We start from the raw sequence: 13943 nt of genomic DNA, 5'->3' as shown, positions 1-13943 counted from the left end.
TTCAAATAATAATCAAATCAGGATAATAATATCTTATATGATAGAACTAGTGAGATTTATATTTAAAAATAAACATGTTCTAAAATTTAATCATCATTACAATCTAATTTGAATCATTAGCATTAATAGTTTTTAAGTTTTTATTACTAGACTCTATCATAATTGAGAGTTTGTGCCTATTGTAAATTCTCTTCTACCCAATTTGTTGCCTCAACTATGGTTATTTCAATATGAGTGTTTTAGTATTAGTCATTTTCTTTGTATATGTTGATTGCTATGTCAAAATAGCTCAAATTCTCTATAACATTTGGTATTATATTTCCTATAACATTGAAATATTGACAAGTTGTATCAAATTTAATAATTACAACTTCTTAATAATTGCAACTTCTTGGCACTCGACAACCTCATATTTATGAATTTGCCACACAGTCCACATCCAAAAAAATGCTCCGCAATTGTGGCCAGATTCCGACTAGAATTCGGCCGCAATTTACTATGTTCCATCTCTGAGTTCACATTTCCATCCCGATTATAATTTGGGTCGGGGCAAAAGACCAGAGGTCATTCGGAGGCCGTTGGCGGTGGGTGGACGACCAAACTGCTAGCTACCAATAAGTTGTAATTATTAAATTTGATACAGTTGATAAGCAATTGATATTATACCAAATGTTATCGTGGATTTGCTACAGTGTTATCATGAGGTGGATTGGAAGTATTATAGTGGAAATAATCCTTGGACCACCTTATTGGCGAACGAAGGTGCACTTGCTAGATCATTTTTATCAACTTGTTTAGGCATGAACACAAGTGAATGCGAGTATCTAGAGAGTTGGAATTTTCTCTTTCACTTGATTTTTTTTTAATATCCCTAGAAAAGGTTGGCAATCCAATGGGAGATCCAATCATCCAAACAGATATAATTAGTTTATTAAAGGAACTCTTGGAAGTAGCAAATGTTAACTTTATACATAATGCCAAGAAAGAAAGAATCTTTACTAGAATTCAAGCTAATTAACAAGTATAAATTAGATTTGATCTTTGATCTTTGATACTTTGGACCAATTCAAATTGGTAGTTCTTTTGATCCATGTCTACTCATCTTCTTCGTTAATTCACTATCCATTGCAATAGTAACATAACACTGCAATGCTTTCTAGAGTTCAAATCAGCCGATACGATGTTGGAAAACCAATTTTTATAACTTTTGATCGAGACAGTAAGATTCAAATAACACAACCTTTGTATAAACTTGAAAAACCTTACATGAACACAACTAACAGTCCATGAAATTACACACGCAATGAAAGCATTAGCTCCTGTCATCTTTAAGAAGCACAAGTATAATTAACTACTTCATTAAATTCTTAATCCAAGTAAATATAAGGGTTACGCACGCCCAACCATTTGGCCAGGGCTGCACGCGCACACTATAAGCAGGCTAGGGCATGCAACTGAGGTCGCGCTCGGCTTTGTGACCTTGCCGTGAGACCGCAACTAAGGCAAGACCTTGCTGCGAGGCCGTGACCAAGGTGAGACCTCGCTGCGAGGCTGTGGGGAAGGTGAGACCTCGCCGCAAGGCTGCCGCAAAGCCATCGCTAAGAGAGGAGAGGGAAGGGGAGAGGATCGTGCATATCGATAGGATGCGTGTCAGTGCCAAAGATCGAGAGGAGAGGAGTGTGTCGGAGATTAGAGAGGAGGTTGATTGAACAGGATCGGAGAGAAGAAGAGGAAGATTTTAGGGTGTTGGGAAGAAAAAATCGAGACTGAAAATCTTAATTAGAAAGTTAATTAGTGAGAATTAAGTTTTCATCGCTAAAATAGAGATAAAAACTTAATTCCGTTATTATTTTAGTAACAAATTAAGTTTCCGTAACTAATTAAATAGGTTAAATAAGAATAGAGATAAAATTAACAACATAATTCCATTGCTAATTCCATTGTTAAATTATTTGAGAGTATTTGTAGTAGAATAAAAGGTATTTTGGATATAAAATATCTGATCAGATGTTTAGAATGACCTTTTAATTTTAATTTTTGTCCATTACAAATTAGAGAAATTTCTAATATACTTCGTATAGTTTTTTCAAAGTACCCCTGAGTTTTTGTTATTGTTAAAACGCATTCTTCCGGGATGATTAACTAAACAAATAATTACTTGTTGCACTTGGCTAGTGCATTCTTCACCAATTTACATTCCTTTTAATCAGTTCACAAAGTGTTAGCATCTAAAACAATTTGACTCAAATAAATGAACAAATACGTACACAATATCTACAAAACTTGATTGTTTGTGCTTCACCAATAGTCCCCACAAGAACAGCAACCATCTCTAAAATGATGAAACCGGAATGGATCTCTTAGAACAATCTCCCTCTTTTCACTCATCGAGAACATCTTCATCGAAGTGTGGCAGTCCATGCACACCCTCAAGTTTTTCATAACACAAATTGGTGCCAGTGCAGGTAGATGCATCATTCCAAATGCTACTGCCAACTTCTCGCTGTGATGATTCACAAAGGCTTCACACTGGTTGTTAGGAACTATCTTCTTGATCTTGGATAGCATTTCTTCTAGTTTCTCGTATATTGCAGGACTCTCGGGGTGAGAATTATCACCTGCAACAAAAGAATGGACAGATGCGCCAATCTCAATCCAACTAAGACCTGGTTCCTTCTTCACACCTCTTTCTTTCATCAAATTCCGAGTCTTCATGGCAAAGAATTTCCTCCCAGAATCGAGGTACATATTGTAAAGTATCACATATGGGCTAGAGGAATGAGGATCGAGCTCCATTATTCGTTTTGCGGCACTAGTTGCCATCGCAATGTGCTTGTGAATGCGACATGAACCTAGAAGAGCCATCCATAATGCGTGGTCATCATGAAATCCCGAGTCCAGGATAAACTTCTCAGCATCGACCAATCTTCCTGCCCGTCCAAGGAGGTCAACTATACAAGAGCAGTGTCTTGCATTTGGATCCAAATTATAATCGATTTTCATGCTTTCGTAGTATCGAAGACCCTCTTCGACCAGTCCTCCATGGCTACAAGCAGAAAGAACACCAAGAAAAGTGACATGGTTTGGCACAATTGGGCAGTCCTCCATCTCCTTGAAAAGCATCAGGGCATCTGTTGCGCAACCATGTTGTGCATGACTCGAAATCATAGCAGACCAAGACACTACATCGCGATTCTCCATCTCCTGAAATGTGGTTTTAGCAGCATCAATATTTCCGGATCTAGCATACATGAAGATCTGGGAGTTATTCATGACGGCGAACCAACTGAATCCAGCTTTAACAGCATAACACTGGATTTGCTCACCGGACCTTGCCACTGCTAGATTAGCACAGACACTCATTAAGCATGATAGAGTGAAGTGATCAGGCTTTATGCCATTGCTCAGCAAGTCGTGGAACAATCTCAGTGCCCTTTCAAATTGTTCAGTTCGAACACATCCAGAGATCATGGAAGTCCAAGTGACAATGTCTTGCTTAGGTACAGAATTGAAGCATTTGAATCCATCCTCGATGGAACCTGAGTCAGTGTACATCTCAATTAGTGCACTTCCAATGAACTCATCATATTGGAGACTGTTCTTGAGTATCTGTCCATGTATTTGCCTTCCCACCTCAAAATCAGCAATTAAGCTACATGCTTTCACCATGCCTGACAATGTGAATTTTGAAGGCCTAATTCCTCGCCTCAGCATCTCGGAGAAGAGTCTTACTGCTTCAACTTCAACTTTATCTCTATCCATCTCTGACCTTGAAAACCCAGCAATCATGGAATTGAAGACGACGACATTAGGATCAGATAATGACTTAAACACCTCAAGTGCTTCATCCAACAAGCCATTCTTTGAATACAAGTCTATGAGTGCACTGCCCAAAAACACATTGGAGTCCAAACCAACTTTAGTTATGCATCCATGAATCATCTTCCCAAGTTCCACAGCATTGCTGATGTTTGAACAAGACTTGAGCACACTACCTAGAGCAAAAGGATTCATCTGTATTCCCAACCGATGTATCTGAGCAAACGTCCTCAATGTCTCCTCATCCCAACCAATTCGAACATAAGAAGAAATCAAAGAATTCCAAGAAACATCATCCACTTCAGTTGAACTAGCAAAAACCAGCCTCGCTTCACCAATTTTGCCACATTTTGAGTACATGTCAATGAGTGAGTTAGTCAAGAAAACATGTCGGGATCCATTGACTAGAATCATCGCGTGAATCACTTTCCCTGTCTTCAAATCCTCAGTTCTAGAACACACATTTAGTGCACTGGCATAGGTGAAACGATCCAGCTTTGCTCCTGTACCTCTTGCCTTACAAAACACATCCAAGGATTTACAACAGAGACCAACTTGAAAATACCCAGAGATGAGTGAATTCCAAGAGACACTATCTCTTCTAGGCAATGTATCGAACAGCCGTTGGGCAAGTACCATTTCTTTGCATTTGCAGTACATGTTCAGGATTGTATTTTGCAAGAACAGACAAGGAACAAAGCACTGCTTGGTGATGTGCGAATGCACTTCTTTCCCATGGAGCAAAGATTGCGATTGTGTAGCAGAAAGAAGGAGATCTGAGTACATAGCCTGAGATAGCCTGGGCTGGAGAGGAATTTGCTGTTGCGTTGGGAAGGAGTTGAAGTGCTGTTTGGGTAATCTGTAGAAGAAGACATGCTTCGAAACTTTTCTTAGGCGTGTATGAGTAGGGTGCGCAGGTCTCATGGAGGCGGGTGATCGAACTTTATGGATCCACTGAGCCGATCGAGGTCGGATGTCCTGGAAGTTATCTCCTTTCTTCTTCCCTCGTCGTTCTCGTTCTGTCTCTGGTTTGGACAGCCAGGATACTAGTGCCGAGGAGATATCGTCCCTAGTTTTCGTTCCTAACTCCCTGTAGAGGAAGCGACGCAGGGAGTTAGTGCCGTAGGTGAGTTGGACCGGCGGCGCGACCACCAATGGGGGAGAGGAGGCAGGGGAAGCCTCGTTTCTTGGGAGTGCGGTTCCTCCCCCGGGGTGACACGGCGGCCGCCGGCGCAGGGCGAGCGAGCACAGAAAGTAAGAGAGACGGCTCTGGCGGCGGTTACCGTTTTGAGCCAAGGGAAAGCAGGAATCAAATTTATAGCAGAGGCATTTATTAGGAGTTCTCTGTAAAATCCACTTGCGAGTCATTGGATTAAAATGTAAGATAATCTAAACCGTTGAACTAATCTCACTTAATTTATAATGAGTCCTATCGATGCAACCATGCAAACCCTTCGTCTAAGTTTTGTTTAGCAAAAAGGGCCTTTAGGAAGTGAAACCTATCCAGCTGTATTTGACCAAGATTAAAGTTCAACGATTGTAGGTCACCGGAAGAAGTCAGAGGTCAACTCAAGAATAATCTATTAATTTATTTTTCTTAAAAATAAAGTAAAATAAAATTTCGACTTAATTATATCTGTCTTAACAAATACACATCACCAACCTCGATATATTTCCCCAAATAATTAATAATTTCAATTAATAAGATGATTAATCAGGACATCCGTCTGAAAGCACAGCCCTGCTTGAATTATCGTATAATAACTACACGTCCCCAGCAATGCTCAGCCATACAGCAGGTTCCCACATATGGTTGGTGGCCATGTGGATGGTAAACTCTAAGTAAGCGCGTTCGGGTTTCTATCTTGGCTATCTTCCTCACTCACACTTAGTTAGGTAAAGACGTAAAGTCCCGCTGAGGACACTCCCAAACCACGAGGCTCTCCGCTTCGCTTTTCCTTCTTCCTCTTCTCGTCTCTCGAACGGTTCTGTTCTTCCATTCCGCCTCGCTTTTGATGTCAATTTGCGATTTGGTCTGCCCGCAAAGGTTTATCTGATATGTTTTTCTTTTTTGAGGGGATGATTTGATGTTTGTTGGATTGGATAGGAGGGAGGATTAGGGTTTTGGTGAAGATGGATGCGCAAGGGTGTTGAAGAATCCGATGGAGGAGAAGAAGATGGATCTCGAAGCACCGCTGCTGTCCGTTCGGAGATTCTCGGCGGGGCCGTCGGCTTCTCCGACGCTGCTACCGGAGGAGGAGGGCGAGGCGCGGCCTCCGCCGCCAAGGAGGGCATCGCTTCCGTACTACAAGTCGGATTTGAAATCGGGCCCAGTGCGTGTTCCAGGGGTCGTCCCGTTCGTATGGGAGCAGACTCCGGGGTTGCCTAAGAACGGGGCGCGATCGGCCGTGGACAGCGGTGGGAAGGTGATGAAGGTCCCCAAGCTTCCGCCTGGAAGGATCCAGAACGGCAAGGGGGGAAACTCGTTTCGGGATGCCTTGGCTCCGGCTGTGAAGGTTGGCAGCAGTGTGCGGACTCGTAAAGCTGTGACCTTTGCGCCCGATGCTGGAACTGCCAATTCTTACGAGTCTTCTGAGGACGTGCCTAAGATTGTCGTGGATGAGAGGGTAGAGAAGATTGAGAAGGAAAATAAGGTAGAAAATGCCGATAGGATTGAGATGCCAGTGAAGACAGAGAATATGGAAGAGATTGAGGTGGAGGAAACGGTTGAAAATGAAGAGAGGATTGAGAAAGCTGAGAAGGTAGAGAAAAAGCTAGAAAAGCAGCCCGTTTCAGCCTCAGAGAATCATAATAAAGAAGACAATGTTGAAGAAGACGCCTTCTCTGATGCGCTTGATACACTATCACGATCGGAGTCATTCTTCATGAATTGCAGTGTCAGTGGCATTAGTGGAATCCCAGATGTGGCCAAGTTCTCGGGCAACTTTCTCAAGGATCCCGAGCTCAGGGATTTCATGATAGAGAGGTTCTTGCCTGCTGCACAGGCAATGTCTTCCGATTCACCCCATTATACCTTTAAAAAATCAGCTGCACCTCCACGAGCGGCTACGAAGCTTCTTGAGAGGGTTGAAACTAGTGATCCTGCCAAGAGGCCACCTATTCCCCTCCAGAAAAATTATGCTTATCCCGAACAGTATGCTAAGGAGTTGGAGGAAGAGGATACCTATGATGAAGACGGTGAAGATGAGAAGTGCTATGATGATACTGGCCATTTTCCTTCTAAAGGTTGTGGATTGCTTCCTCAATTTTGTTTGAAGAGTTCATTCTGTCTTCTAAATCCAGTCCCAGGGATGAAAGTTCGAGGAAGACACTTGCCTTCAGCAAGGGGAAAGTCTGGAAGCCCACAGATCAAGAATGTATATCCAATATCTCTTGTTCAAGTTGAAGAGGTAAAGTATGGGCAAGATTATTTGTTACGGAATTTTTTTTTTCTTTGGCCTGTTATTGATTTGTGTTGTCTTAAATTTTCTTGTTTAGCTCTCATGGGAAGCTGTTTATGGAAAAAAATTGGGTCTGGAACATTCTCCCCAGAAAGAAGTGATAGGTAAATTGAGTGAATCTGATACTCTTACAGCTGATTGTTCATCTGCATTTGGTAATTCAGTGGCTACCGGAGGTACAACCCCTGATAAAAATGATGGGCATCCATCAACTGTTCATGAAAGGAAGGATTCTGTTGGAATTCTAAGCAGAGAAAGCAATTGTAGTAAGATTGATGGTTCTGATGCTGGCGAGAAAAGCAGCGGAAGCTACAGGGAAATAAATCACAGCAACCAAATAGGTTCAGAGTCCATGAGCTCTTTATTGGACAAAACTCTGCGTGTAGATTCAGGTAATAGACCAGGATCTTCGGACTCAAAGGCTAGTTCCTTCTATGCTGTCAGTGATACTAGAAGTATGATGAGTTCTGGTGAGATTGGTATAGATAGTTGGAGTAGAGAAAGTATAGTTGCTGGAGCTGATAAAAAAAATGCGTTGCAACCAGAAGTCACCAAAGTTTCTATGCCCATTTCACTCTTCCCTTCAAAAAGATTAAATAATGGGAATATGGATGTTGATGATAATAGAAATCGTGGCAATGATAGTGAGCCATTGCATTTGAAGAGTGGCATTAATCCTTTGCTGTCACTGCTGCCTCCACCATTGCCGAAATCACCATCAGAGTCTTGGCTTTCTAGAACTTTGCCTTCTGTCTCATCAAAAAATCCAGCTCCACAGTCATTATTAGGCATTCAACTTCAGAATAGGAAACAAACCGTGCAAACACCCTCTAATGACGTGAAACAAGAAACGAATATCAGGCCTTCAAGATCACGACGTCGACAGATTCGATTCGCTGAGGTAACCCTTTTAAAATCAAACAATAGTTATGATGAATTATGAATTTCATACGTTCTTTAATCTATCTACATATCCTTCTAGGTGCTGTCAAAACCTGACTCACAAATATAAGAAAAATGAGGTGTAAACTTACTTTTCTTCCACCATCACACCATATCTTATGATTACAGAGGATAGAGAAGGTAATACAGTTTAGTTTTTTTTTTAACTCCCCTACTTTATTTATAGGTGGTTTGACCTCGTGGCGATTCTTCTGGCAATCTCAAATGCGCTTCCCTTATTAATTCCTTTATTATGCTGTATGTAACTTGAGCTATTGCTCGTTCAAAATATTTCATTCTTGTAAATTATAAATTGTTCAACAGGAGGACTAAACACATTGTCTTAACCACATGTCAATCACTTGTGCAGCAATATGCATGTTGTGTTAGTTCATTTGCCATTTCCAACAAGTGTATACATTCAACTAAAAAATGTAATATCATACTTTGCCAGTAGTTCTTTATGTATTTATGAAGTATTTCATTGATCTATGCATTAGTTTTTTTTTCCTACAGCAGAAACAATTTGCAGCTGTCTAGTAGTACAATTTATTAATTTTATAGCTGACTTTCATGCTAATCACAAACAATTCTTGTCTCGTGAGTGTTTTTATCTCAATAATATGATGCTGCATTATGTAACCATTTTTTATTGGTAGCTTTGGTTCAAGTTGAAACGAAGAATTTGATGATAGTTGGAGTGAATTTGTAAAACCACATTGGTTAATCTGCTGGAATATACTCCAGCTTTCTTTTCTTTGTCCTTTTGTAGCATAGAGATAAACCCTAGATCTTTTTTGTAATCTTCTTGATGTTTTATAAATGGAGTTAGTATATATACTTTTCTGTGAGAAAACTGTACAAATGTGCTGCTGACTCGTACAGTTTCTACGTGCAAGTTTTGCATGTGAATATGACAAAGATTGCATGTCATGCCACTAATCAAACATCTGGCATTCCCTTTCTGAAATTGTCATTCCCGCTTACATGTTCTTGTATTTGGTCTCCTTTTAATGATTGATAACAGATACTAGTCAAATTGTCTGTATAAAACGCATGAATGCATTAGAATTGTTTTTGATATTTAAAGGTTCAGTATTAAACTCGATGAGAGGGTAAGTTGCTAAAAAGGGGTAGCTAAAATGAAAGTCTAGGATATAACTAGTTTCTTTTTTTTTTACTTTCATCATCATCATACCATATTTGTCCCAAGTTATTTGGCACCGGTTGAGGCTGGTTGCACGTATCTTATCTCATTATAGAACTCTTTGTGACACCATCATTAGTAATGTTCAAGTCTTCCTCTACTTTTCAACACATAAATCTTTGTTTGTTTGAGAACATGTCATGCAATCTTAGATATTTAATCTTTCTTATCTAACAAACAAAAGAATTTTTTTGAATATTTACAGTATCCTTATGCAAGGCCTTTTTTGCCACCATATTCTTGTTATTTAAAATAAAAATGTTATTTTTTTATTCTACCAGAAAATGTATCTTTTTCATGTAAATTTGGCATTTAAATTGCATGATTATTGTTTCCATCATCTCATTTTCTGCCAGATATAAATTTTGAACTACCACAGTAACTTAGGCATAAAGGTCAGTGGTATTTTATGTGTCAGCTACACAACTCAATCAGATTTATGTCTCCTACTCTGGTTTCTTAGATTAATATTTCTTCAACCCTGGTAATGCTAGATTAACCCTACTATCTCTGTGTATGTTGTCTGAGTTCATATTGGTTGTTCCGCATCCCACTCCGCTGAAGCTTCTAATAATTGAGGCTAGTTTAGTGTATCAGTATTTAGTGGCCACATGCCGGTTAGTAATACCCATGGCTGGAGTCAAGGTTGATTCCAGAGTTGGGTAGAAATCCTTGACTGTTTAAAATATTTTATCCATATCTTTCTAGTCAAAGGGATGCATCTCATTGAGCGGTGTGGTAACTTAGACCCAACTTTTAAAAAAATACTTATTTACTGGCGAATCTTATACATGCATCTTCGTTTTTTTAGATGTTCGCTTTTTGTTTTTCACACTGATATTGTACCGTGAATTTGCAATAGCAGGTATACGAAGGATCGGAATTGTGAGGGGAGGGTGAATATCACTGGTGACAAATCGTTTCTTTTATCCTAAATCTAAGATTCATGATCCTTGATCGCACTGTTGGATAATCAACTAGAATTTCTCTTTTCGAAATTTTTAAAAAAGAGGTAATTCGTATAATGAAGTTTACAAGGAGTTATGTAAACTAAAAGCAAATGTACTAACAATTAAGATATAAGATGAAGATTGTCGTAGCTCTTTGTTGCTATAACTTGCACATATTTGAAGCATAGAGCAGTAGCAGCACGAACAGAGAGAAAGAAGACTAGAAGGTTGCACAGAAGTTCTTACCGATATGTACTTTTATAAGCATTGTTTGATTGATCGAAAAAATTGTCGATGGATCCTTTCGGTCGATCGATCTCCCTATCGGTTGACTGATCAACTAATCTTTCTTCTTCGGTGAGTTCCGATCTTTGTGTCATTAATGTCATTTAATGTTTGATCGATTATCTTGATTGGTCGACTGATCCCTGTCTTTTTCAACTTTGCCGAGATCAAATCTACCACTATGTTTACCAAATTAGGTTTGGTTGACCGATTCACCTAAATTCCAAATGTGTTCTATGCGACTTGAACTCTGTGCCATGTCAGCTTGGTTCAATCGACTGAACCTTCTGTTCGGTTGGCCGATCCTTTCAATTTCTGCAAAATGGAGTTAGTTTGATATAATAATAATATTCCTGTATAACAAAGTTAGTATAATATTAAATAATGCATAAGTAAGAGAAGATAGTAAGACATATCTGGATCTCAACTTGGAAACATCCTGATTTCTTCAGTTGGATCAACGACCTAGGGTTTGTCCTTTCCTGGGACATGACCTCCTCATTGCTCCACTCTAGTTGCTTATCTCAACTTACAAACCAAACATTTATCCTCCAAATATATTTTGGCTAAGATTGCTTTTGCAATACTAAATTAGCCAACAATAATAATAGTAATGTAAAATGTTATAGTAAAACTAAACTTAGGTTTACCGATCGGAAGCCTTTCGATCAACTTTGCTTGAAGTTCACTCCTCTAAAACTTCTTATTACCTAAGGTTGCCTCTTAGGGTTTTCACCACTTGATTTTATTTATCAGGACTTTCACTTAGACTTCACTCTTCCGAGACCTAGGGTTACCTCCCCCTAGGGTTTTCCTCTTTACCTAGGGTTACCTCCTCCTAGGGTATTCTTCTTGCCAAGCATTAGTCACCTTTATCTGTTTGGATTTAGCCACTCGGTAGACTACTTACCACTTGTAAGTCATCTAGTCAACATTGACTTAATTAGACTCCATTAAACATATTGTCAAACAAACATCAAAATCTAAGAGCTCGATTACACCAATATACATCTATGTCCACATGGTTAAGGGTTCTAAGCATCATGGTCTCTGTTTCTCCAGAAAAGACTAGTACTAAGCTAGAATTTTATTCTCTTCTTTAAACTGTGTGCAGTCGCACATTGGCCGCCATATTTCTGTTTTTTGCCTCCACCATTAATTCAGTTTTTTGATCTTATATAAGGGATTTTTTATTTATTTAAACGGCTGGCCTGGGGCCTGGAACAAGAATACATTATGAGAACACTTAATTATTTCTTTCTTGTGGTTAGTTGGTGGTTGGCTTAGGATCAACACTAACATCAGCTTGACAAAGACCATCAAGCATTAATTTTGAGCAAATACTTAAACTGGTCCTTACCAAAATGTTTGGTGAAACAATTTGATGACCAAGGAGAATATTTTATTATAATAGGTGAGTGGATTTAAAGCGAATATTTTGAACTAGAAATTCTTCACTAGTAGGAGCAGATAAGGTATATATACTTGCCCATTAATTTTTGGTCTGGGGCTTGTTGGTGATTCTGATCAACTTACAGTATCTCTATCTTTTCCTCTTGCCTGAAAATGCAAGTTGCAGATTAGTGTCTACACCCATCACCCATGCTGAAGATACTACCAAGCCAGGAGGTAACACAAGAGAAGGCTTGTGCCATAATTTTGACCTTATATTCAACACAAATTTTGTTTGTTATATTTTGACGATTATGTGTGTGGTCGCATTATATCAGAGTCCAGCAAATGAAAGCGGCATAAAATGTTGCTTTTGTCGATGGAGGTCTCTTTTTGTCAATGTCAAACTCATGAAGGGTCCATCTAGATGCTGCTCATTTCTAGTGCCTTTGACAAGCTTATGAACAGCCACGTATCTATCTCATGCCAAAGGAGAAAACTCTAGTTCTTGTCTAAAGCGATCCAGTAAATGCTTTGGATAACTAGGTGAGAAATTTTCACTTTACCTTCATTTTTTTTTTCCTTTTTTTATAAATACCTTTGAATTAAGGGAAACTTGCTCTAAAATCTCCATGCAAATTTAAATATTTACATTCAGTCCCTGCGTCAGTTTTTTTTCTTCTCGATACCTGATTAAATGAATTTATTTGTTTCAACTTCCTAACCCATATGAAATTACTAACTTGCCCTCTTATTAAATTAAAACCCTCAAATATTACTTATTTCTGCTTTCTTTCCTAACTACCGATGCACTCCCTCCCCTTACTTCGAGCCTACATGATTCCAAGCCATCGGCGACGCAGTCCTCGACTTCCTCTCCAAACTATCAACGACGACTTGACCTTCCCTTACTTCAACTCTAAAGCATCTCCATCGACGTTGAAGGCAGAAATCGGAGAATCGACAGAACCCTACTTTCACCTTCAACCTAAGAATCATCGATAAGTTATAATTTTTTGTCCTAGATTTTGACTAATTTGTTATTCTTGTGTGAAAAAATGAAGCCTTAGGTCATGGGTGTTTTAGTTCATGGTTGTTTTTTATTTTGTGAGGTCGAGGTTGAATAAAATTCGATTGCTATTTTAGAATCGTAAATTTATGAATGAGTTTGTATTGCATCTTTTTCAATTCAAAAAAGAATAAGATATATCGATATTTTGTAGTGATTATCAATAAATGGAGTATTGTACCTAATTTAAGTAGTATAATGTTCAAAATTTGTGAGGTTGAATAAAACTGGGTTTGTGAATAAGATAAGATTTAGGGTTTAGGGGTTGTGAAAAATTTGCCATCAATTCATTTGTATTATTTAGAGACGAATTGATGACAAATTTTTTTGTTTAGTTCTTGAATGGAAAAATTCTTAAATCATTAGTAAATCTCTGGAAAAAAAATTCTTGAATTGTATATGAATGAAGTTTTGATATTCAGTTTTTTTATGATTGAATTAAATGTTATGTTTTTATGGATTAGGTTAAAATGGATTCTGAAAATGGACCTTGCAACCTTGCATTTTTGGGTAGTTGTAAGTGCAAGAACCAGTTGTTTGTTATTTCAATTTTCAGTTGTTGTAATTTGATGGATATATATATGAGTCTTGGTAAAAAATGTGTCGAGATTACTCCCGAATCTATGATTTTGCAATACCTAGCTCCACAACGTAAGATGTATGTGACTTTGAACGATGATGATGATGTGCTCAAAATGATACATTTTCATGTGTATGAAGCTGAGCATGATAGATTTGAGAGTAGAGAGCAGAAACGAACATGTCGACGACAACCTAAATTTGGGGAGGTAACATATATTATATCCCTCTTCATATTG

The 13943-nt window shown here is 38.7% G+C and overlaps 2 protein-coding genes across 5 annotated transcripts; one reads left to right on the top strand and one right to left on the bottom strand.

Moving 5' to 3' along the window:
• Positions 1-2154: 2154 nt before the first annotated feature.
• LOC122009822 (pentatricopeptide repeat-containing protein At3g13880-like) lies at positions 2155-5117 on the bottom strand. Its single transcript, XM_042566126.1, has one exon. The coding sequence runs from the start codon at positions 4741-4743 to the stop codon at positions 2299-2301; it is 2445 nt and encodes an 814-aa protein (XP_042422060.1). The 5' UTR covers positions 4744-5117; the 3' UTR covers positions 2155-2298.
• Positions 5118-5703: 586 nt separating this feature from the next.
• Positions 5704-10491, top strand: LOC122009819. 4 transcript variants are annotated; one of them, XM_042566122.1, is made up of 4 exons: positions 5704-7229; positions 7318-8181; positions 8263-8302; positions 8410-8611. In XM_042566122.1, exons 1-3 carry the CDS (start codon positions 5982-5984, stop codon positions 8290-8292), a joined length of 2142 nt encoding a protein of 713 aa, XP_042422056.1. In that variant the 5' UTR covers positions 5704-5981; the 3' UTR covers positions 8293-8302; positions 8410-8611. The 4 variants fall into 4 exon arrangements, 3 of the variants coding, with proteins under 3 accessions (XP_042422056.1, XP_042422057.1, XP_042422055.1); XR_006119663.1 differs by lacking the exon at positions 8410-8611 and adding an exon at positions 10295-10491 and having other exon boundaries at positions 5705-7229; positions 8263-8363; XM_042566123.1 differs by lacking the exon at positions 8263-8302.
• Positions 10492-13943: the final 3452 nt, after the last annotated feature.

The sequence above is a fragment of the Zingiber officinale genome, chromosome 8A, assembly GCF_018446385.1.
Source record: "Zingiber officinale cultivar Zhangliang chromosome 8A, Zo_v1.1, whole genome shotgun sequence".
Taxonomy (NCBI): domain Eukaryota; kingdom Viridiplantae; phylum Streptophyta; class Magnoliopsida; order Zingiberales; family Zingiberaceae; genus Zingiber; species Zingiber officinale.
The sequence above is the reverse complement of the archived record's forward strand: the minus strand, read 5'-3'. Positions and strand labels throughout refer to the sequence as shown.